Genomic DNA, 25822 nt, shown 5'->3' with positions numbered 1-25822 from the left:
TCCTGGCAACGGCCCAGGACACCCCTTATCTTGTGGTGGCCCATGAGTAAGCACACTTCTCATTTTCTATATAAAATGTGCATAATCTAGTAGCATCATGTTAAAATCTCTCTGATATGGAAGCGTAATTCCTGGGATAAAGTTTAGAGGAAGATAAAGTCATATTAGGGGATATAAAATCACAATGACCAAGTCATTATTATACAAATCTAAAGGAGAGGTATAGTCACATTGCAGGAGATAAGTTATATTGTTAGTTTAAAGGTCGTAATTGCAAGACATTTTCACGATAATGTTGCAATTATGAAAAATAATGTATCAAATACAAATTTGAGATATATAGTCACATTGTAAGATATTAAGTCACATTTTTAGTTAGAATTGCAATAAATCTTTATGAGACTGTAGCAATTATGAGAATTAATGAGCAATGGTGAGATAAAGCCACATTGTGACACTTTCAAATCACAATGTGGCTTTATCTCACAATTGCAACTTTATTTCGCATAATTGTGACTTTGCCTCACAATTATAAAGGTTTTTTGAGACAAAATGTGACACTTTCAAGTCACAATGTGAGTTAGTGTTACATTACTAGAAAAGTTAGATATACAGACCCTTTCCAAAAAATTTGAATATCATGGAAAAGTTTATTTATTTCCATAATTCCATTCAAAACGTTAAACTTCCATAGATTATAGATTCAGGGCCCACAACTTAAACGATTTCAAGTATTTAATTGTTTATTTTTACATAATTTGGGCTCTCAGCTCATAAAACCCACGAAAACAGGATTTAATTTTTTTTTTATATTACATGAAATTACACAGTGATACCATGGTCATTGAACCAGGTTTTGGTTATTTTGGCAGTGTGGGAAGGTGCAAATCCTGCTGGAAAATGAAGGAAGCATGAAGTGCTCTGAAAATGTCCTGGTAGACGGCTGCGTTGACTCTGGATTTAATAAAGCACAGTGGACCAAAGTCCTCTTTTCTGATAAGAGCAAATTTTGCATCTCATTTGGAAACCAAGGTCCCAGAGTCTGGAGGAAGAATGGAGAGGCACACAATCCAAGATGCTTGAAGTCCAGTGTGAAGTTTCCACAGTCTGTGTTGGTTTGGGGAGCCATGTCATCGGCTGGTGTTGGTCCACTGTGCTGTCCACTCAACGCAGCCGTCTACCAGGACATTTTCAGAGCACTTCATGCTTCCTTCATTTTCCAGCAGGATTTGCACCTGCCCACACTGCCAAAAGAACCAAATCCTGGTTCAATGACCATGGTATCACTGTGTAATTTCATGTAATATTCAAAAAAAATTAAATCCTGTTTTCGTGGGTTTTATGAGCTGAGAGCCCAAATTATGTACAAATAAACAACTAAATACTTGAAATCGTTTAAGTTGTGGGCCCTGAATCTATAATCTATGGAAGTTTAACGTTTTGAATGGAATTATGGAAATAAACTTTTCCATGATATTCTAATTTTTTGGAAAGGGTCTGTAACAAAGAGATATAAAGTCACATAAAGTTATGTCGCAATTGCAAGATATAAAGTTGCAACCATGAGAAATAAAGTTACAATTACAGGAAATAGTCATAATTGAAAGATATAATCGGATTGCAAGATATAGTCACATTTTTAGTTATAGTGTCGGAATTGGAATAAATGTTCACAATTGTTATACCATCGTAATTATGAAATTGCCAGGATTCTGTACTTCGTCATGTATTTTGTAATTTGCCATTCATGTTCTTTTTGTAGTTCTGTTCATGTTAATTAGTTCCAGGTGTTTCTTATCTCAGGTATTTAACCATGTGCTCTGTCTTGCCCTGGGTGGATTATTGTTTGTTTGTACCTGTGCCTTTCATGTGGTTACGGAGTGAGGTCTTGAGCCTACACTTCAAGTCATGCGTTTCACGGTCAAGTTATGAACATGTCTCAAGATTGGAGCTATTAAACATCATTTTACCTTCATATAGATCAGACTATTGTTTGACTTTTTGAGGCACTGTTACAGAAATAAAGTTGCAATTGTCAGATTGTGACACTTAAAGTCACAAGATATAGTGTTGAGAAACAAAGAAACAGTTAAAATTTCACAATATAAAGTCACAACTGGGAGACAAATTTACTATTACGAGAAATAGAAAAGCTGTTTTATAAAGTCACAATTAAAAGATGTAGTTAAATTGTGTCACAGTGCAAAATACAAAATTACAATCGAGAGACACAAAGTAATAGGGATGCACCTATATGAAAATTTTGACTTATACCGATAACGATAATTCTTTATATTTGAAAGCCGATAACCAATATATTGGCTGCTAAATCTAAATCCAAATTTTTATATAATTTTTGAGAGCCTGATTACAAAACTAAAAGTCTCACCATAAAAAGCCACGTCCCAAGCACACAATTATAATGTTCTCATTATAATTTCATTAAGTCTATATGACAGACTTGCGCTGCACACGTTGCACTTAACTGTATCTTCCTTTTTTGAAGTGATGCCAATCATATTTCAAGCCATTCAAAACCATCATGGCGAACAGTGCGCATCTGAAGTGTCTCAGCTGAAGGAAATAATCCATTATTTATCAGCTTTAATATATCGGCCAAATATTCTTATGAGGCTGATAACGATAACATTAAAAATGAACATATATCGTGCATCCCTACAACGTACCAATTACCCATACAATTAACAATCACACTTCTATCCGTTTAAAGTGAAATTAAATGAGAAAAAGAGCATAGTTGTTAAATTCAAGTTTTAATATTTCTAACTGTGCAATAAATTAACATTTACAGAATAAGTTATCAGTCACGTAAAGATTATTTGTATTCATCATACATCAGCTTGTATATACATAGAGTTCATGTGACCTTATGAATGGAGAGAGACAGCAGCATACCGGATTAACTCTACAGAGCATCGTCTATTTACTATGAGGAGAGGTGAGGAATCTGTACACAAGAGGTTACGAAGGATGGATTTACAGGGTTTGTGGGCAAATAAATTCAACAACTACATTTAAAAAAAATTCAAAACAACAAAAAAATCAGAAGAGAAGAGTAGGATGTAAACTTGCAAACAATACTGTACTGTCCACAGCACGGTTTGTTCAGACAGCTAGCATATTACATGATTTTTAAAGTGTACATCTGCAAAACACAGTTACGTCATCAGCGTCGCATCATTCAGTCATTCCACTGTTGTTTTATTTACTCAACTTTTCTTGCAAAATTCCAACAGGACTGGCAAACTTGTAAACATGTTCTGTTCTTGTCTTTCTGCTAAGACCCTCTTACATTCCCGGACTGACATAAAATCTAATAATCTCTCAAATAGAACAAAAATCAATAAAAACAGTACTCTGGATCTGAAATCTGAAATATCATAAATGCAACAAATTGTTGCGCAAAATAATACCAACTGACAACCGAATGAAAACAATATTCCAAATATCTACACCTGCTGAGAAAGACGGAGATGAGAAACAATTACAACATTAATAAAGGAAAAATCCAGGTTACATACAAGTGGAGATCTATCAACAGCATCAGTGTCATATTATCTACAATCACAGAAAAGACTTTTGACTTGGCTTTCAGTCACCTAAACTGAAATGTGCGTAATGTAACAATGGAAGCCTCTCAGGGAAGTGTACAGCAGTACCCATAGACCTCTATTGTAAGAGCATTTCTCTTTTCTGTGGTAACAGACAGAGATGTGAGTTTGATCATTTTGTCTTTATCCCTCTCATTGAGTGAAGTGTCTTTTGTCTTTTTTTTCCCCCGTCCCCTGACCGACAGTGAAACAGTAACTGAGAAGACGGGATCGGAGCATGAGAACTATAAATCCCTGCAGACTGACAAAATACCACCTCAACCCCTCCTTATTGTTATTCATTAATTTGCAGAGAACATGTGAACCCCCTCTGCTATAGTGCAGTGTTACAATATTGCCACATCAATCAATGTAAGTGTATTATTACTCTCGTTCCTCTCGATTACTCCATCTCGTATGTCCGAAAATGAATTTATTATAATGATTTCTGAATCTTAGTCACCACTCCTGGGGGAGATTTCCTCTCATTTGAACCATGCGGTTGTTAGTTATGGAAGCCTGTTTCCACCTTTCCATTAAAAAAAAAAAAAATCGCAGGTTTATTTCTTGGAATTACGCTAAATAAAATTGTGAAACTTGCAATTGTGAATTTGATTCTATTAATTGCAATTTTAGATCTAAATTTGCAACTTTGTATCACACAATGGGCCTCATTCATGAAACATCAACAGTAAGAAGTTAGAAGTTCATAAAAGCGCTCCAACGTAAATTTTCTGAATTATGTCAAAAATGATATTATTTGAAATCCCTAAACAAATTGCGTTTAGGAATTTCTGATAGCAAAATTAGATAGTTTCATTGATAAACAAAAATGATTTAAACCAGCCATGTAGTCCATTTACCCTTTTATTATAGATTACTATTATTCTGACCACCAGTATTATTTGTCTGCAAGATGAACACTTTTATTGAATCATTTTTAAGCATATGGCCAATTAGTCTATTTTGCATTTATGCAATATACTAGAGCCAAGCCTGAGAAAAAAAGGTCAAAGAACCCATTAACATTTCTGTATGTTGTATTTCATGGGCAAGGATTATGCTAATCGTAAATGATCGTACACACGACACCCTATTTACAAATGACTGAAATTCTTTCAAATACACACATTTAACCATCAAATCGGAGGTTTACAATGCGCTTGTGAATCCGGAGGATAGTTTTCGTTAAAGTCCATTTTATACGCAAATTACTCAGAATGACTTTATATCTCACAAACTTTGTTTGTTTTGTCACAAAATTTATATCTTACGACGGGATTTGAAACCTCAAAATGCAAGTTTACATTTCACAATGTGTCTTCATATCTCACAATTGTAACTTGATTTCTTATTTCAATCCAACCATTTTTTTTTTTTTTTTACTCTCAGGTGGAAATTGGCTTCCATAGTTTGCGCCGTTAAAGGGTTGGTTCACCCAAAAATGGAAAAAACTGTCATGATTAATTCATCCTCATGTCGTTCAAAACCCGTAGGACTTTCGTTCATCTTTAAAACACAAATTAAGATATTTTAAATGAAATCTGAGAGATTTCTGTCCATCCGTCGACAGTCCACGCAACTACCAATTTATCGCTTCGAAAAGTTAATAAAGAGATCCTAAAACGAATCCATATGAATCTCGCGTGAGAAGACCATCTACGGGACAAAGTGTACGTGCGTTGTGGACCCGCCTACAGGCACACATTACAAACGCGATCTTTAAATAACAAAATATATATATATTGCGCCATTGACTTTAGACTAGGTTTCAGTTGGTCAATGGTGCAGTCTATTTCAGTTATTTAAAGGAGAACTTGGTAACTTTTTTAACGTAATAAAACTGTCTAGAAATCATTTGGATGGTTAAACAACCTGTTCTGGTGATATTGGTGACTTTCCCCGCTCCCCCCAGCGTTCCCAGGCGGAAAACCAACCTTTCAACTTGGGGACTACCGTCCCGGCAAGATAGAAATTGGAAGTCTCGTGAGAAGCGAGAACGAGAATGAGAACGAGCGCGAAACACAAATTGCTTTATGGCAATTCGACATAAACAAACACGCATGTATGATGTATTACCAGATTACCCACCTCGGTAGACATAGCTCCACACGATACAGTTGGCTTGCTCCGATCAAAACAAACGCACATGAGCAGCGGTAGAGAGGGGGAGGAGGCCACCGCAAGTGAGTTTTTTACGACCGTGTTGTGAAATATACACCCTCCCACAGCTGTAGGGGGAGCTCGTGGGGAAAACATGCAACAACAAAAGGGAAAATCAGCGAAGAAGTGACTAGAGTTCGCTAGAGTCACCGAGTTCTCCTTTAAACAACGTGGCGCAGGACGTGAAAATGATAACTGGGTCGGGGCTGAAACTAGCAAAAAACACTTGCACCGCGCCGAGTGTATGATAGGGCCCTATATGATAAACAGACTGAATTTTTTTTCACATATAAACATTGATAAGCGAACATACACAGAAGCTCAACTGTACGAACGATGCGTAAGAACAAACCTCATTGGTTCTTGTGGAAGCTCAAACGTGCTGCGTAACACACAATAATAAACCTCATTGGTTCTCACGTGTACATCAAATAAAGCAATTGTGTCTCTTTAGACATTTTTTACTAAACCGCTCAATTCATACGGATTAGTTTTTCTATCAATTTATGACCTTTTTGAAGTGTCAAAGTGGTATTTGCGTGGGCTGTCAATGGTCGGACAGAAATCTCGCAGATTTCATTAAAAATATCGGCAACATTAACAATTAAAAATTAGATCATAAAATGCATTATAAGGTGCATTTCCAGGCATAATTAATGCATTAAAAAATACTTTTTATAGTAGACAAAGGCCTCAAGTAAATTGTTACCAAAATATCTTCATTTGTGTTACGAAGATGAACGAAAGAGAACTAACCCTTTAAAGATGAAGTGTGCAATTTTTTTCCACATCCTCCTATCTCAACCTAATGGGCAACTATAATGAAACATTTGTATATTGATTTCCTTGAAAAGTGCAAACTCTTTTTGATCATCCCAACCAGCCCGACACAGAAACATCGGCTCAGCCAATGGCATAAGTTAAGGGGTGGGACCATCTGTTTATGTAACCAATAGCAGATGGGTGAGTGTTTCGGGGAAACCTGTTTAAAAATAGTCTGTTTTTTTCAGTTCCATTTGTGCCACTAGTAACACTGAAATTACACACTTCACCTTTAAAAATACAGAGTGTTTTCGGTCTGATTCATTTGTAGTCAGTTGAGAGTCTAGCCTGGAAGCCTGCAGGCAAGCTTTAGCCCGCCAGGATTGAGGTGGAGTAACAGACAACTCTAATTTCCTGTTTCCTCACAAACTAACACTTCTGTGGTGCTGCTTCACAAAGCTCTCCCGCTCTCTCTGCTGTCTGTCTGTCCCTGAGGCACCTTTATCTGCATCCTGTCCCGAAAGGTTTGCCACCTCTCTTGCAACTACTCTGTCTTCAGGCCTAAATCCTCTCTCGCTCTCTGCTTCTTTCTCCTCACCTATTATACTTCCGACATCACTCAGGTCACCCAAGTGCTCCACAGAATCGAACTTCTCCAGATCGGAGGCGATGGTTTGCAGGCTTATGACTGACATGGAGTCCGACCCCGCCCTCTCCACTCTCTCTCTATGGCCCCACCCCGCCTCCCTGTGTTTCTCCACCCACTGCCTGGTTTTCTCTTGATCGGCCCAGTCATTATCCATTAAAGGATTGGCCACCACCCCTGCATATGCCCCTGACTGAATTATACCCTCAGACTCCGCCCCGACTGGAGAGCTCCGCCCCCCACGAACCCTGTTGCGCTCTCTGGCGGCGCGAATGCGCCCCCTTTGCGCATGGATCTGCTCGCTGATTTGCTCAAGGTTGCGAAGGGCGACAGAATACCGGGTCTTCACCTTCGCCACCCGTTCCTCCAGCTGAACGACTTTGGACTTGTGCTCCTGTTAATGAGTGGGGATAGTCATAGCACATTGGATTAAAAAAAAACATTTTGACATGTACTTGCGCCTAATATATTAATGGCATTATAATGACTGAATAAACAGGTGATCATCCATCAGACATTTTTTTTAATAATATTTAGGGATGCACTAATATTGAAATTCAAGTTGATATGATAAGCCAGGGGTGTCCAATCCTGCTCCTGGAGGCCCACTGTCCTGCAGAATTCAGCTCCAACCCCAATTACTGATTCCAGCAAATCAAGGTCTTACTAGGCATACTAAAAACTTCAAGATGTGTTGAGGCAAGTTGGAGATAAACTCTGCAGGACTAAGTTTGGACATCCCTGTGATTAGCAAATGATTATTCATGTTATGGTCGATAACTAAATGGCTGATATTATAAAAAAGTTATACTACTTATTTTAATCTATAATAAAATATTAAAACTAAAATGATTAGTTTGTATGCTGTAAGAGAAGTTTCTATTCTTTGCGCCCGTCCCTAGTTTGCATTTCATTTTTTTAAATCAATATGGCCAGCAGACCTTGAATACCTTAATAGCGGAGGACAGTCTCTGATGCATACCTCTAAGATGTGGTTGAACTGAGCCTTGAGCTCAAAATAAGGCTTGGACTTGATAATGACCCTCTTAAGAGCCTTCTGCAAAGTCTGCACACGTGCTTCTGCTTCCTGACAAAGTTGAGTGACACGCTGGTGCTCCCTCTCGCTCCTCAAACGCTCCTCCTCTGCCTCGTTCACCTGAAAACAGCAACATGTCAAATGTGATACCCTGTTCTGTTTTCACACATGCAAGACATTAAATCAAATATATATACTAATATCTTTCTATATCATTCATACAAATATTTGACAAGGATTCAATATCAGATCACCACTGCCAATAATCAGTACCAAGTTGATATTAACAGCTAAAGAAAATGTAACAATATCAATCTGTCTACAGTGTGAATGTCAAATGCTTTTCTCTGAATTTTTACTTGACAAACTTTATTTGTATCTTTGTTCTATCGTTTTTTTTATTATTTCTTCTATGATAGGTTATTTGTTTCTTAATTCTATATTTTATTACGGTTTACTTTAATGGTAAATTGAAAACTGCCAAAGTTGACTTAAAACAAACATGAATTACCTGAACAACCCATTTTATTCCTTTAATGTGACGTATTTCAAAGTAAGACATTAAATGGAGTGTTAAAAGTGGTCATTACAAACCAGAATGGAGCCGGGCCGGTTTGCTAAAATAATCCCTGAATAACTATTTGGCCTAAGTGACATCATGGGAAAAGTCATTTCAGAGTAAGAGCTAAAAGTGAAAGATTACAAAGACAATTTGTTTCATTGTCCTTTTTTATTACTGACTGTTTAGTTAAACGATTATTTTGAAAAATGAATGCACTGTTTACATCATTTGCATATTATTCTATTCCTTGTCATTCGCCCTTGATTTTATTGCTGACTGTTTACTTTAATGATTAATTCATAAACCTAAATCAGGGTTTACTTAATTTGCAACTTATATTGTTTTTATTTCTATTGTATATAATTTATCTATTTTCTTTACTTACGTTATTACTGACTATGAACTGGAATGATTCATTTGAACAATTGAAGCACTGTATTTTTGTTGTATTTGTAATACATTTCTGTTCTTTATTTTACTACTGACTGTTCACTTAAATGATTCAAATAAACCATAATTCACAAAATTCTAATTTGTAACTTTGTTCTACTGTTTGTATTTGTTCTAATGCATGTAGTTTGTTTGTGCTCTTTATTTTATTACTGACAGTTCACTTAAATGATTAATTAAAAAACCTGAGGCAATGTGTTATAATAAAGGACTGTATTCAAAAGCATAGAAGTATTTTCAAGAATCTTGACATTTCCCTGGCATTGGTATCGATTGCTGAAATTTTGGTGACAACCCAACTAGAAACAAAAACTGTGGGATGATTTAACATCGGAAAAATGCTGCTCTATTTTACTGGCAGTGCTAGAATAAAACGTAAATGAAGATGTGTAACCTTGATCTTTAAGAGTAGGTGTGCATTCATCAGCGTTATTGATTGTCCCCACTGTGACAATCAAAGCCATGCTGCTATTACAATCCACACTAACCAGCTGTGCACATTTAAATATGAAACATTAAGATTTAACAAAGCAAAATCTATAATTGTGACTATGAGGGATTGATTTTAGCAATTAAGACCTGTTGTAAACATAAGAGCACTTGTGTTTTTGAGTAAATTTATGCCACCGCCTATTGCTGTAATTATCAAAGAGCAATGCTGAGTCACTGTGTCGTACCTTGGCTGTGGCGTGGTTTAGCATCTCCTGCCAGGTAGGGTCCAATGTGTTTCTGTCAGCCAATAAACCTTGCTCAGCCACATAAACCATCTCTCTGGCAGCCGTGTGCATTGAGACAGCCCTCTCGTACCTTAGCGCCGCCTTCTGAGTCTCCTGTTGAGCCTGAGGGTAAGGTCATCCATCATATTTCATATACAGCAATCAATCACTCAGCTCTGTAAACATGCAGCCAATCAGAGGACGGGATGCTGACCTTACAGAGAGCCATAAAGTGTATAGGGACTGCAAATCTTTCCAAACTTTATATCAGGTTATATTTATGTAATAAACCACTAGCTAAAGGATGTGGCATTAGTATGGAAGTATACTACAATTCTACGGCAATATTATGTGTTATATAATAAAAGAAAACACCAGAGGGAAATCAACTGTATAACACTTCACAAACCACAAACCATAACCATTCATTTTAAATAAAGTGGGTGAAATGGCCAATAGGATTTGAGGTTGGAAAAGCTGACATCCAATCATCCCGCACACAAGGCTGGATCTGAAAACCGTTTAGCTCAAAAAGCCTGGCTTGCTGTCAGTGAAAATTGCTGTGCACAGATCAGAACATCCGAGCCAATCAATAAAAGTCAGGAACTGAGAATGGCAGGCCATATTTCATTGGGATAACTTGCTGGAAATATGGCATCCTTGCCAAGGATGATATCCGACTATGGCTCCGTTCACACATTGACAACCAAGTTTACTAGCAGACTCTTGAAGTGTCCTGTTACTGGAGGGAATTGAATAATGTCTGTATGAATGAATAACTTAAGTCAAAACCTTTTTTTATTGTTGAGATAGCCATGAATATCATCAACGGAAATGTGTGTGTAAATTTAACCCTACTTAAAATTTTAACTAGAACTGACAACTGAAATCTGCTGCTGTGTGAATGTAGCCATTATTTTGCACAATATTCATTAATTAAGACTTATTCAAATATTTTGAGTAAAAAAAAAAGAAAAAAAAAAAGAAGAATATAAAACTCCTTTTCACAGACTGTGATGACATGTTTTCATTCAAAATCTATAAATGATAAATCTAAGTTTTTTTTTAATACTTTAAATAAAAAACATATATCAAAATCATAACAGTGGCCGTTTACTGACAGCTAAAAGCTAAAAGGAGCTGCCCTTTAAAAATGTATAATTTCAGAAAGAGTGTCAGGGGAAGGTTGAAAATAATTGTTTTTCCACACACATTTGTTTTAGTTTTTCCAGTTTTTTTTGTTTTTTGTTTTGTTTATATATTTAAGATAAAAGAAAGAAAAGGAAAGAGATGATAGATAAACTAGTCGAATATTGTGACTGTTCCTTTATCAAACACTACATTTATATTAGGCTTGACTACTCATCCACACGCTCAAACTTATTTACAGTTTTTCATGAGACGGGCTGATGGCCAAGTCAAAGTTTCAATTCAGTGCTGCTGGTTCAATTGTTTTCAATTACTCTCTAGCCACAGCTAAACGATTTTCATCAGCTCAATTACATATTCAAAATTGGCTGCAAAAACGCTAATGAAAAGTGATGTGCAAATCACATCTTGTGTTATCAGGGTTAATCACATTAACACACCAACTCTTTCGCCATAATGACCACTGCACTGACAAATGTCTTCTGGTTCAGCGGGAGGATTTTTTGCAATAATGAGAGAATGGAAATGAATCAGCAAACTACAAAAACATCTTGAACTCATCTGATAAGATATGAAGCACAAACACGCAATATTATGTTCTCCTGCTCTCTTACACACATACACACACACACACACACACACACCTCTTTAGCAAGTCTACGGGCTTCATAGTAAGGTCTGGCTTTTTCAATGCAGGCTCCCAGCTGAGAGCCCTGAGCGTTAAGTTTGCGTGCCGAGTCCGTAAGGATCCTCCTGTAGCTGGATCTCGCTTCCTAAACAAGCGTTAGACAGAGATAATGAGAAAGAGTAGGAAAAACAATGCTTAATTTGGCACGATGAGTAAAACATGTAAACAATACATATTAATACTCCAGTTTAGTGGTTCTCTACTGGTGGGGATGATTTGCAACCCAAACATGGCTCACACAGACAGTAGAAAAAACAATATCGAACGGAAATAATAAATGCAACAAAATTCTTAGTTAGGAATAGGATACCAAAATGCATTTTAAAAGAGATGAGAAAACACTTTCCATATCTTTTTTTGTTCAAAGGCTGAGTTTTCTTTCTTCTTTCACCTTTATTAGATTACACAGTGAAGGAGAGAGACAAAAAGTAATGGGTACACACGCCAAGACTGGGACTTTGACCAGATTTGTCCTTTTTTATTTATTTTAATTTTGAGTATATATATATATTGTGTCAAATATTGTGTCGTATACATTAAGGGTTCATTTGTATTATTTCACTATTGTACTATTGCATTTTGACATTATGTATAGACCTTATGCACCAGAGAAACAAGCGCGCAGCCATCTTTAGAACTTGTCTTTGTCTTTGAACTTCCGTTTTTGCGGTCGCTCTGTATATCTCTATGGCATCGCTGTCGAGGAGTAATTAGCTGGTGAAGTGGATTTACTTATTGTAAAGTTAACGAAAGTTCTCATGCGGATTGAAATGTTTAGAGTAGATGTCTTAACAAATGTCAGTAGACCGGGAAGATTTAAAAACGAGCCGTTCATTCATAAATCCGCAAGATCACTGTGAAAATACAGACCGAAAGACAATGAGTGCAACACTGAAAAGGGGCGGGGCTACACAAGGTCTATAGACTATAGTATATATATATCATCCTTATCACCCCCTAAAAAAAGACTACAAACTTTACATTTTGGCTTCACAAAATAGAGGTATAGAACAAGTATGAAGTGATCAAGACATGATTGCAAGACATTATACCACTCGAAATTGAAGAGTTCTCTCAGGCTCTCTCATTTCAGGGCATCAAATGTGCATTTTGAATGAAGATATTAGTTGTGTCCCAAATTACGCACTATACGCTATTGCTATGCATTCCCTCTACCATCTAGTGCATAAATGTTAAAAGGTTATTTTGACATTAGAGTCTGATAACCCTTCCTCCCCCCACCCCCTCCATGTAAGTAAAGCTGCGACAGTTGAGTGCATGAATTGTCCAACATTGCACACTTCCGTTTTTCGGTTAATTAAAGGGACAGTTCACCCAAAAATGAAAATTCTGTACTCATTTACTCACCCTCAAGTTGTTCCAAACCTGAATATCTTTCTTCTGCTGAACACAAAATAAGATATTTTGAAGATTGTCTGTAACCAAACAGTTGATAAGGCCCTATTGACTTCCATAGTATGTTTTATTTTTGGGTGCTTTATCCAGGTATTTGGTATCCAGGTATTTATCCAGCTGCACTTTTTCTTTTTGGAATTTTTTGTGTGAAAAAAAAAAAAACACTACTCACGCGATTTACTTAAAAATGGCATAGAATAGTTAGTAAGTGCGCAAATTGAGACACACCTATTGTCAAAGCAGGCACCTCGGTTACACTAATTATTTTAATGTGTCCCTGTTACAGTGTAATTATACATTTAAGTACTGAGTAATATTAACTACTAACTATAGGGTTAGGGTAGGATTAGGTTTTGGTTTAGGGTTAGTTGCATGTAATTATGCCTAATTTATAGTTATTACTATAGTAAATAGATGTAATATGTGTAACAAGGACACATTAAAATAAAGTGTTACTGGCACCTCAATAGATTTTGAGACACAGTAGTAGTGTCACACATATTACTCACGTCCAGCTGTAGTTCCAGTCTGTTGATCTCATCACTGGCCTGATTCAAGTGTTCCAGCTCCTCCTGACAAATGGAAAACAAGGAGGGGAGATAGCTGACATTCAATTCATATTAATGCATTAAATAAGAGAGAAAAGTATATGAATTTATACAAAGCCAGCATAATCACAGACAAACAAATCATTTTAAATCATTTTGCCATTATAAACCATTCATTGAAGCAAATTGTGAATATTGTGTCATAGTTCAATGCACCTGTCACAATATCAAGTTTATTATGGGTCCAAATCTTAATACCTGAATCCTGGGGTCCAGCTCTTCCTCATACTGCCCCTCATCTTCATCAAACTCATTCTTATCTTTCTCCACCACCTCAGTGTTCTCGGTTTTGCTCGTAACTTCCTCGTTTCCTCCGTCCCCGCTTCTGTTTTTCAGGGTGTCGTCCCTCTTCTCAGCCACCACCCCGGCGCTCTCCTCTCTCCACTCCCCTGACTCAGGCTCCCCGGATCCAGGGGGGTTCTCACGCAGCTGCCCCGGTTCCATCCGTGGCCTTGAGAATGACCCGTTTTGCTCTTATAAACCAGAATATATAAGCGCTTAAATGTTTGCCATGACTATAAATATATATTTACCCGATAATTTGACGATAAAGCGCTACATATTCGGTGAATGAGCGTCATTTAACGGCGCAGGCGTGTTGTTTGCAGCGGTAGCGTCATGCAGTGGAGCTGACAGCGCAGAATGACCCGGGCTGAACAGCTAGCTTTACGGCTAACTGCAGAAATCACAGCCTCAGCTCAGACAGCAGTCACAGCACTGCTCAGGACTCATAAATACAGCGAGAGCTCCAGCCAGACAACTAAACGGATAACTAACGTTACCGTTATTTCTTTCCGTCCTCCAGCTGCCTTTTTGTTCAGGATGATCCTTATAAACATTTTCCATGGAAACCAAAGTTTCCGCCTAATATAGTTACTAATATGTCCTTATTAATCCTAGTCCTGACAATGTAACTAATTAACTACTGTAAATGAATTTGAAATCTTCCTAACTGAAATTTCATGGATTTATTTGATATCAGTGGTGACTAATACAAATTACCATTTTTTTGTACTAACAAAATAAGTATAACTACTTGAAACATATAAATATAAAATATAACTTGAAAACATCAAAAGAAAGAACCTTACATCTAAAAATAACGTTTTTTTTTTGGAATCTGCCCCAAAAATGTCAAAAAATGTCACATCAAAAAATGTGACCTGGTGAACATGTTTTTGTGAGATTCACCCATTAAACTAAAATGTATTCCCCTCCATCATCCTAAAGGCTGAACAGAATTCATTTTAATTTTACCCCTAATTACTTGTGACTGAAATGTAAATTTCATGGACTAAATTTCCACGTTATCAAACAAAAGACATTAGCATTCAGTGTAAACAGCAATTATTTTAGTCCGTTTACCTCAGACACAAACATAGCAAAGACAGACACTACAAAAGCACAAGTCAATAAGGGAATAATAATGCGCATAATGTCTCATAAACAGCAAAAGGCTTTGAACTATGTATAGAAACAGTTTTTTTTTTAAACAGATGACCTTAAAAATACAAAAAAATAGTCCTCATTACAGATGGTTCCTCTTGTCCATCCATTAATAGTAATTCTCAGTATCATTCTCAAGTGAATGATGTATCTTGTGGTCTTAAAGGTCTGTTCTTCCTTATTTCCTTTATGTATGGCTCTTTTGTCTCTTCCAGAATCTCTTAACCTCGCTGTGTCCATGTGGCGTCACTACCATGACCCTGTGAGCGGGGTTCTGCCAAACCAGCACACCTAAACCCTGCAGGACAGAGGCTTTACTGTCAGTACTGCAGGAGAGACAGCTAGTGCTTATAAAGTACACCAAGTAAATTTGCTATTTTTTACCTGAGCCCTGTCCCGCAACACTTCAAAATCAGCCTGGGATAAAAACTGGTTGTATAACACTCCTGAAAAAAAAAACATTGTGTAAAGTTGAAGGAGACAAAATGCATAACTGAGACATCTATATATTTTCAGATGGCGTTTATGACCCCCTACCCCAAACCTTATTCCAATGCTAATTTTTTTATTTGCATTACACTTCACAAACACAGTTCTTATACAGTCTGACATTTACACTCGAAAGAATTAACCCTGCAGGTCACCCACGGAGTGAAAACAAATTTTCCATGCTGTGATATCAAGATAATGTAATTTCTTTTCTTTTTTTTATTGAAATGGAGACATCCATTCCCAGAGGTTCCATTTAAATGAAACTGCAACACTATTGTTTAAATCATTACAATTACTAATGTAATAAAATAACTGTATAATATCTAATGGTTTTATTTGAAGTAAAAACACAGATTGTTAATGGGAAATGTAAATTCACTTAAGAACAACAAAGAGCTGGTCTCATATGCACACTCACCCTCAGTAAACTGTAAGCGATCTTTCTCAAGCTCCCACAGTCTGATCTGATCTGTGATAGTTGGGGGAAGAATGGGGGTCTGAAGACAGAATGACACACAGAAACATGTTCATGCATTGAGCAGTGAATATTTGCATAGCAGTATAGAATTTTCATGATAAGAATTGCCATATTGCACAAGGGAGACACCTAAGGGACATCTAAAACTACAAGGGGGAACTAATGGGATTAATGCATTTTTTATTCATGGGATTTAAATTATTAAAAAGATGATTAACACACAAAAAAAAAACAATGTTAAAAAATCCTTAAGCATTTAATTTTAAATAATTAAATACAATTGTAATAACTTCATCTTTTATTATCAATTAAAGGAACAGTACCCCAAAATGAAAATTCTGTCATTAATTACTAACCCTCATGTCTTTCCAAACCCATAAGACTTTGGTTAATCTTTGAAACACAAATGAAGATATTTTTAAAGAAACGTTTCTGTTTTTGGTTAACTGGACTTTCAATGGATGAACAGAAACCTCCCAGGTTTCATTAAAAATATATTCATGTGTGTTTCAAAGATGAGAGAAACTCGTACAGGTTTGGAATGACATGAGGGTGAGTAAATGATAACAGAATATATATTTTTGGGTGAACTATCCCTCTAATAATTAATTACAAATAATTGTAATATGTATGTTTATTATATATTTTATCTATATCGCCCAGCCCTAAACTACACAAAGTTTATTCAGTTAAAGCTAAACTTTATTTAAACTCTTCTTATTAGCACAATGGTCAAAATTAAACCTGTTAGCAATTACCTGTTTAAGCATTACTGGGTGTGCCCGGGTCCTTAAGAAGTGAATGATCTGAAAATCATTAAATAAATGTCAAAACATCTTCACACGCCAGTCTGCAGGGCAATAGTTTCTAAGTTCCAGCGGCTGCATGCGTCTCTCACCTGCTGTGCTGTTATGCCATTACTGATGGCCTGCTGCACTGATTCTCTGGTTACCTGAGCAACAACCAGGTTAGGAAACCGATACAGCATCTCACTAAATAGAGCTACCAACGCAATCTGGAGTTCAGAGTCTGTCAGACAGAGATAGAAGAAGCGTTTTGACTGATCTTGTAAAGCGCAATGCCTTTCAGACATGTCAGTGTGTGTAATATGAGTCTGACATACTTGTGTAGGCATATACTCGATAATTTGTTTCTACAATGATGAAGCCCGTGTCCCCTGTTCCTGGTATGGCTCCTAGTGCAGAACAGGCAGACCCAGAGGCAGGGCTTGCTGTGACTCCTGCAGATAGAGTTATGGCCAACCTCGTAGGGTAGTACCTCCGTGACTTCCTCTGTTAAAAATATGCAGGGAATGATGCAAACCGGTGCAACTGCTTGTTTTAGACATATTTAAACTAAACTTTTCCATTCAAAGCATTCAAAAACCTTAATAAAGACAAAAATGAGATTGAACGTTAGATTCCCACATTATTACAGGACATTGATCCAGTCCCTAATAGAAATAAATAAACTAAAAATAATATATACATCTATATATATTCCTGATAATAAGGAATGTTCCTTGAGCACCAAATCAGCATATTTTTCTGAAGGCTCATGTGACACTGAAAACTGTAGTAAAAGCTGATGGATATTCAGCTTTGCCATCACATGAATACATAACATGTTAAAATATCTTAAACCAGAAAATATTTATTTACAATTGTAATATTTTTTTCACAATATTACTGTTTTTAATGTATTTTTAATCAAAAAATTGCAGTCATAGTGAGCACAAAAGTCCTATAAAAAAAAAAAGTGCACACCTCCAATAAATAAATAAATACATTTAAAATAATTTTTTGGCAAGGATCCTTTGAGATTGGTTCCTAGACGGGTTCTAGTTCCTAGAAATCCTATTCCAAATCCTGTACATATTTCGACTAGAGGGTACATGCGTTATTCAGAGTTATTCAGTATTTTTCCTTGATCACAAACCTTTCTTTGAAAAACCAGACCAAACTCTCGTAGATGCTGCAAAAATGTGAGCAGAGACTCACTCATCCCCTCCACAGAATAGTCCTGCAAGAAAAACAATGATCAAACTACAAAGCAAAACCTATTAATAACCAAGAGACCAACCCTACTTTAAGGGACAATAGCAAAATGGCTTCTTTAATTTAATTATAAGTAATGGCTTTTATCTATGACTCATATGTTATTCTGGATATAGTAAAAGCAGCACTCACCCTACCAAGAGTGGAAAAACTCAGTTGGAACAAAAAGGAAAGAATCTCTACCAGGTCCATTCCTCTCGACTATGAAGGAGAGAGATTAGACTGTTAATAAGGAGATGGAGCCATATTTTCCATCACGCCAACCACATTTACATGCAGCCTAATAACTATGAACAATCAGAATGATAGCTCAACTGGAATGAAAAGCCATCATGTAAACACCTTGGGGGGAAAAATGATCAGATTGAGGTGCAAGTCTTGAATAATTCACCAAACAGATGAGCAATTGCCATGCACTACTTTCAGAATCAGATTCATAAATACCTTGTTGCGTGCATACGGATTGGAACTCTCTAACCCAGCAATCTTTGCAAAGTACTCTTATCCAGATGTCTAGTTATTGAAGGAACTGGCATGAGGCCATATGTTTTCATATGATAGAGACCCAATTTTGGGATACTGCTTCAAATTCTCAACTTTTGTTAAGTAAAGTTAGCAAAGCGAGAAGAAAGCAATTTTTTTCAATATGTTAAAAAGGCAAAAACACACTGTTGTGCCATGCTAAGTTGTTTATCTTTCTCTGACAGGACTCGGAAGCTTCTCGCTGTTTTTGCACTTTTTGCAAGCACATAAATCCCCTTTATAATTACAACTGGGTACATGTGAATTGCAGTTGGACTAATCGGTGCATGTAAACTGTCTTATGATACGCACGTATCATAATGTAGGGGATATTTAATGTACAGATTTTATATGTCGTGCACTAACCTGTGCTGTTTTGAGGTACTGCAGGGTGAAGTACCACAGCTGAGATGCTGTGTCCAGCAGCAGGAACTGAAACCCTGCCGATGTGATACAAGGAGCATCACCAACCTCGCTGAGAGGGGAAAAAACAGATCGAGATTATTTTTTGGTCTATCCTTCATATTTGACCTACTTTGGTTGGTGCATCAGTGGAGTGATAGTGTGCTCTACCTCCTCATGAGCCCAGCCTGAATGAGGAGCTGGGCCAGATCCTGGCTGACGGCTGCGCTAGGAGAGCCCACCATGAAGTGAAGGATGACCTCCCAACGCTCCATGGCGTACCGGTCGAGACTCTCTACATCCCTCGCATGGCGATCAGGACCCAGGCTGCCGCCCTCATCCGCCCACGATTTACCACTGGCAAGGATAAAAGAGAACGTGAATCCAGTAAACCTGCCGCTGCAACACTATTACGGTTCTCAATTAAAACTGTGTTCCTCACCCGCCTAGCAGTGCAATTCTCAGGTTGTCTTTAAACACAGGGTTGAGCACAAAGCCTTGGAGTCCACCCTGAAGCTGCTGACTGTGCCAGAGCCGTAGCCCGGTTAACACAGACACACACTGATCGTGGTCTCTTGGAAAAGCAAAGACACCAACATATAAGAAAGACATTTTTGACACTGCCGTTCAAAATTTGTGGTCAGTAAAAAAATTAAGAGGACCTATTATGCCTTTTTACATTTTCAACTTTCTTTAGTGTGTAATGTTGCTGTTTGAGCATGAAAAAGGTCTGCAAAGTTACAAAGCACAAAGTCACTCCCCAAAGGGAGTTATTCAGTATATCAGTACTGCATTTCTGCAGCCATTACTCTAATCTGAAGCGTCACACGATCCTTCAGAAATGTAATATACTGATTTGTATTAGAATGATAGAACTAACTATTGTACTTACTTTTGACTGTCTTTTTTAACCCACAGCGCAACTGCAGCCTGTGGAAGTGGGTGGTCTAAAAACAGCATTCGCATCACATAATTCTTTCCCAAAGCTGGAAGTTCCCTGTATGCAAATAAATGAGAATGAGCCAATCAGCATAACTCACTGAGATTTAGTATTATATCAGGATAATACTAAATGGCCAAATTTCTTGTGACCGACAGTAATATCCAGAGATGCAAACTACTGTCCAAGTCCACTGTTTTGAACAGAAAATACACAATATGTTATTTAAATGATTCATGTAATTCATAACTGAATATGATGAGACAAGAAACGTTTCACATTTTAATTTAATTTGTAAATAGTTTAAATTGATTACTTCATAATCATAACTACAATAAATCCTGGAACTTCTGCAATTCTTATTTCTTTTTCGTTACTCCCTTAAATCCCTTTTAACCCTTTAAAGGGGTCATATAATGCCATTTTTGTACAAGCTAATATGATTCTTTAGATTCTTTACGATTCACGCCGTTTAAGTGCACGTGTCTTTAAATGATAATGAGCTTTGCTCACTGTTCTGTGCATACACCGTAACACAATAACCATAACGCATTGTTCATTATAAACGTGGGATTATGAATTATATTGAGAACGTCGTACATAGAAAACATGCCGTAATGTACCCTGAGTGTAAACAGCCGCATTCATCGTGAAGCAAGCCATTTGCAAAGATTAATATAAATATTAATATAAAGGTTAATAAAACGTTACACTCACTTCTTCTTCTGGAGGTGCAGCAGGAACACGAATAGTTGGTACCGATCCTTTTTTCAGGAGCAGCTTCTAAGCAAAACCAGCTTTATATGGGATTAATATCCTGCCATGATTCAAAACTGAAAATAAAGTTCTGAAAGGTTGAAACTAAGTGTTCGAAAACTCAAAATCTTACAAAAAAAAGTTTTGCAAGATCGAAAAATAAGATTTGCAAGTTTGCAAAATGTAAAAAAAAAAAAATATATCTCTGCAAACATTATGTTATTTTTGAGATTTCCTTCTTCAGAACTGCAACTTTTTTTTACGATGTTGCAGAAACAATTTTCCAGAGTTTCAAATTTGTCAGTGTTCTCCCACTGTATTAGTTTGTTTTCCAGGTTTGAAACCTTGTAAATGGTGATCTGAAAACTGGTGTGCGAATGTGTGAAAAAAAGTTTTGAAACTCTGAAAACAGAGTTTTGCAGGCTTGCAAAGTGGTAAAAAAAAAAATCTCTGCAAACATAATTTTGTTTTTGAGTTTTCCTCCTTCAGAAGTGCAACCCTCTTTTTTACAGTGTTGTGCAATCATTTTTTCAGAGTTTCGAATTTGTCAGTGTTCTCCCAGTGTATTAGTTTACTTTCCAGATTTGAAACCTTGTAAATGGTGATCTGAAAACTGGTGTGCGAATGTGTGAAAAAAAGTTTTGAAACTCTGAAAACTGAGGTTCGAAAGGGTGAAACTTACTACATTACATTGCATTGCACTCCCATTGCAGACTATTTTTTCAGAGCTGAGTTTACAACACCCACTTTGCGGAGATACGCACACACAGTTGCGAGCTTGCGACTCACGTGATTTGTGGCAGCGTTGTCACGCAGCTCTGCTCTGAAACTCTGAAACTCAGACTGAGCGAAAATGAAGTTTCGCAACTTCGCAACTTAAAAAAAGCCTGGAGGGAGGGCCTTCTGCTCTTGGCCAATGCTTTGCTGTCTGCTGACGTACAGTCCAATCACAAGTCGTATTTACTGGAAAGGTGGGATTGACCGACTGCTCCGCCAATGACGAAATTCTCACTCTCGAAATTCTCATACTCGCTCTCCTCACACAGCGAGCGACTCACTTTCCTAAGATGGCGACTCACTCTCACTCACCTCACACAGCGAGCAACTCACTTTCATCAGCTGGCGACTCACTCTCCTCTGATGGCGACTCACTCTTCTCACATAGCGAGCGACTCACTTTCATCAGCTGGCGACTCACTCTCCTCACACAGCGAGCGACTCAGTCATGTACATTGGCCTAATATTATAATAAAATCTCAAGTAGGCAACTGTATTGGTGCAATAACTAACTTCAGTAAACTGTTCATTTTTGTGTTGTAAAAATAATTTATTCTGAACCAATAATCTTAAATTGATTCGCATTGCATTTTTTTTTTTTTTTTATAAAGGCAATTTCCCCCTAACTGATATAGAATTTGACTTGAAAGATGACAATCTTTCAAGTCAAATTCTATACATTTTAAGTCACTATATTGCTTTTACCAATCAAATTGACTAGTATAAACAAAAACGTTTTTTCCCACTGCAGAGAAAACTGCATCAGAGGTGGCATTTATAAAAAAGTTTAATATGCAAAACAAGCATAAAAAAAAAAAAAAAAAAAAACATTGCTTTGGTATCAAATATTCAACATGAATGCATGAGGCAAAAATTAACAAAAATATTTTGTGTATATTATGTGTATCTTATGTTTGTTTAATGACTGCTGCTGGCCAATAAAAAAGCCAATAAAATTGGAGTTGTATGAATACAATTGGAGTTAAAAAACAAAAAATAATCATAAAACATAATGGGGCATTCATGTTGAATATTCTTTTGAATGGTGTTATCAAATAATAATCTGTTATAATCTGATAGAGAAAAACAACATGAAAATAGGCCTACAGTTAACTAATGTGATCTTTACAAAAACATAATTGTGTATGTAACTTTGAAATGTGTTTTACCTATTTTGATACCAATGTGAATCAGCAAAAATGTCACATTTTCAGAATATTCTATTTTAAAGATAATTTATAAAATAAACTTTTAAAAAAGCTGTGCATCCTGTTTGTGTATCCTGTGCTCTTTCGTCATTGGCGGAGCAGTCGGTCAATCCCACCTTTCCAGTAAATACGACTTGTGATTGGACTGTACGTCAGCAGACAGCAAAGCATTGGCCAAGAGCAGAAGGCCCTCCCTCCAGGTTTTTTTTAAGTTGCGAAGTTGCGAAGCTTCATTTTCGCTCAGTCTGAGTTTCAGAGTTTCAGAGCAGAGCTGCGTGACAACGCTGCCACAAATCACGTGAGTCGCAAGCTCGCAACTGTGTGTGCGTATCTCCGCAAAGTGGGTGTTGTAAACTCAGCTCTGAAAAAATAGTCTGCAATAGGAGTGCAAATGCAATGTAATGTAATAAGTTTCACCCTTTCGAACCTCAGTTTTCAGAGTTTCAAAACTTTTTTTCACCTATTCGCACACCAGTTTTCAGATCACCATTTACAAGGTTTCAAATCTGGAAAGTAAACTAATACACTGGGAGAACACTGACAAATTCGAAACTCTGAAAAAATGATTGCACAACACCGTAAAAAAGAGTGTTGCACTTCTGAAGAGGGAAAACTCAAAAACAAAATTATGTTTGCAGAATTTTTTTTTTTTTTACCACTTTGCAAGCCTGCAAAACTCTGTTTTCAGAGTTTCAAAACGTTTTTTCACACATTCGCACACCAGTTTTCAGATCACCATTTACAAGGTTTCAAACCTGGAAAACAAACTAATACAGTGGGAGAACACTGACAAATATGAAACTCTGAAAAATTGTTTGCGCAAAGACATAAAAAAATTTTTTTGCAGTTCTGAAGAAGGAAATCTCAAAAACAACATAATGTTTGCAGAGATATTTTTATTTTTTTACATTTTGCAAACTTGCAAATCTTATTTTTCGATCTTGCAAAACTTTTTTTGTAAGATTTTGAGTTTTCGAACACTTAGTTTCAACCTTTCAGAACTTTATTTTCAGTTTTGAATCATGGCAGGATATTAATCCCATAGCTTTATACTGACCTCGTTTGTAAAGCAGTCTGGTGTGTGAAATGATTCGCGCAAACATGAAAGCATTGACGTTGATCGTGGGGAATATTCCCTTCGAAAACACACTCAGCCACTGCGTCTCAGCGGTTCGGATTTAGGAACATCAAAATGACTGCTGTGTTCCTTATTACAACCAAGAACAGAACACTAGAGATGCGCGGATGGGCTATTATTTCATCCGCAACCGCATCACAAAACTCAACATCCGTCCGCCATCCATCCGCACCAACGTTTTTGACCAATTTTCAAAACCGCACCCGCCCGCCATCCGCTGATTGGTGTATACATAATATTTTTCATTTGTTTGGTTCAACCGCCCGCCACCCGCCCGAATTTAATTCAAATATTATTTTTCGTCACGTCATCTGCCCAATCCGCGGAGTCCGCGGCTGTAACCGCCAACCGCGCATCTCTACAGAACACCACAATCGCTTAGACGCCATTCTGCTCATAGACAGTGCTCCAGCGTATCAACAATGACCGCGCCGGTCCGCGCGGACTATGATTGACAGCTCGCTCACGAGCGAGGGCGGGTCTGTGTTGAAACGCTGCTGTCAATCAACAATCGTGGGAGGGGCGTCGATTTTGTGACGTCACAAAATCGAACGGCTTGATTTGAGATGGGGGAAAACATATGAAGATTAAAAAAAAAACACTGGATGTATTTTTATCATTTTATGATGGTTGTGTACAGGCACTGCCAACACACATTTCAGTACAATCAACTTGTAAAAGTGCATTATATGACCCCTTTAATTATTTTATTCCTTTGTTATTCCTGTATTATATAATGACCTAAGAAAAGCATTTGATCAATTATGCCACACACAAATTTTGAGAATGTTATTAGATTAGATAAAAAACAAAGTTGCACTTGCACCTGAAAATAATACTAGATGTTAAAACTGTTGTGCTATAATTCAAAAAGGTCACAGACTTTGTAAGAAATGTTGTGTCTTGAAAAGTAAAAGTCGCTTGCCTTTATATTTTATTATCTAATCAAATAACATTCACACGTCAATACGCATGTATATTTAAACACTAAAGCAAGATGGACCTGTATACAGCCAGGCATGTTGCAGGGTGATTGTAGAGCCTGTCGAGGACCTCAGGGCTCAATTCCTTTAGATACTCATGCAAGTTCTTGCACTGCAGCTGGACGCGAAACTTCATCTGTAAACAGGCAGACAGATGAATAAGGAGATGACTTGCAAAAAGATGCAAAAGATGACTAGCATTAAATACGTAAGTGTTACATACAGCGTCATACTGTTAATATATATTTTAAACCTTATGTTCAGTGTCAAATTGTTCAGACATTTTTTTGCACATAGGAACTTGTGACTGAGGCGTTCAATGGATAAAACTTAAACTAAATGCATTTAAAAACAGAAGTCAACATCAACGAATACCGTGAAGACAACATAAACTGAATCCTTGAGACTTTTGTCCTACCGATAATGAATAGAGGAAACGTTCTAAATTAAAAAAAATCTAATATATACCTTAGTAATTTTCGCTTTAAACATATATCTAAAATATAGTCAGTAGACTTACCTTGTTTCACATGTGTCAGGGAGCACAATACAGTGCATTAAATGATGTGAATCATTTCATTTCTTCACAAGCGTTCAGTGTGGATGCTTCCATGAAGCCATGTTGAATGATCACGTGATCGCCGAAACCGGCAGTCTGATTGGTTGACGTGCTATGCCTTGGGAGACTTTTCGGTAAAGTGTGGTTTTGTGTAAACTTTTTTCATAAAAATATGGATTTATATTCGGTGTTTTTGTGCATGATTTTTTTTTTTTAATTATTATTATAAACGTAAACTGTATAATATAAATTCCAGC

General features: G+C 37.0%; 2 protein-coding genes across 3 annotated transcripts; both read right to left on the bottom strand.

Moving 5' to 3' along the window:
• Positions 1–4995: 4995 nt before the first annotated feature.
• Positions 4996–14570, bottom strand: sh3bp5lb (SH3-binding domain protein 5-like, b). Of its 2 annotated transcripts, XM_084423819.1 has the most exons (7): positions 14341–14466; positions 14006–14258; positions 13709–13771; positions 11740–11868; positions 9908–10069; positions 8165–8338; positions 4996–7576 (listed from the first exon to the last, which is right to left on the bottom strand). In XM_084423819.1, exons 2-7 carry the CDS (start codon positions 14249–14251, stop codon positions 6959–6961), a joined length of 1392 nt encoding a protein of 463 aa, XP_084279945.1. In that variant the 5' UTR covers positions 14252–14258; positions 14341–14466; the 3' UTR covers positions 4996–6958. The 2 variants fall into 2 exon arrangements, with proteins under 2 accessions (XP_084279945.1, XP_084279944.1); XM_084423818.1 differs by having other exon boundaries at positions 14006–14570.
• A 190-nt stretch (positions 14571–14760) lies between these two features.
• On the bottom strand, positions 14761–25651 carry gtf2h4 (general transcription factor IIH, polypeptide 4). The gene is made up of 14 exons (XM_084422491.1): positions 25527–25651; positions 25027–25142; positions 20097–20201; positions 19647–19778; positions 19376–19561; positions 19169–19277; positions 18413–18481; positions 18162–18245; positions 17347–17515; positions 17122–17252; positions 16982–17029; positions 16164–16242; positions 15638–15699; positions 14761–15551 (listed from the first exon to the last, which is right to left on the bottom strand). Exons 2-14 carry the CDS (start codon positions 25140–25142, stop codon positions 15441–15443), a joined length of 1401 nt encoding a protein of 466 aa, XP_084278617.1. The 5' UTR covers positions 25527–25651; the 3' UTR covers positions 14761–15440.
• Positions 25652–25822: the final 171 nt, after the last annotated feature.

This window comes from Rutilus rutilus, assembly GCF_951802725.1.
Source record: "Rutilus rutilus genome assembly, chromosome: 11".
In the NCBI taxonomy this organism is placed as follows: Eukaryota; Metazoa; Chordata; class Actinopteri; order Cypriniformes; family Leuciscidae; genus Rutilus; species Rutilus rutilus.
This window is presented reverse-complemented; position numbering and strand designations above follow the sequence as displayed.

Bases quoted from the DNA above. Each gene is read 5' to 3' on its own strand.
- sh3bp5lb (XM_084423818.1), bottom strand. From the start codon at position 14,251: ATGGAACCGGGGCAGCTGCGTGAGAACCCCCCTGGATCCGGGGAGCCT. The intron at 13,772-14,005 runs GTATTAAGATTT...TCCATTTGTCAG, and splicing joins AGCTGGACCCCAGGATTCAG to GAGGAGCTGGAACACTTGAA. The intron at 10,070-11,739 runs GTGTGTGTGTGT...CCTTACCCTCAG, and splicing joins CCCGTAGACTTGCTAAAGAG to GCTCAACAGGAGACTCAGAA.
- gtf2h4 (XM_084422491.1), bottom strand. From the start codon at position 25,142: ATGAAGTTTCGCGTCCAGCTGCAGTGCAAGAACTTGCATGAGTATCTA. The intron at 17,516-18,161 runs GTTTGTGATCAA...TATTTTTAACAG, and splicing joins GTCTGGTTTTTCAAAGAAAG to AGGAAGTCACGGAGGTACTA. The intron at 16,243-16,981 runs GTAATTGCTAAC...TTCTGTCTTCAG, and splicing joins ACCCAGTAATGCTTAAACAG to ACCCCCATTCTTCCCCCAAC.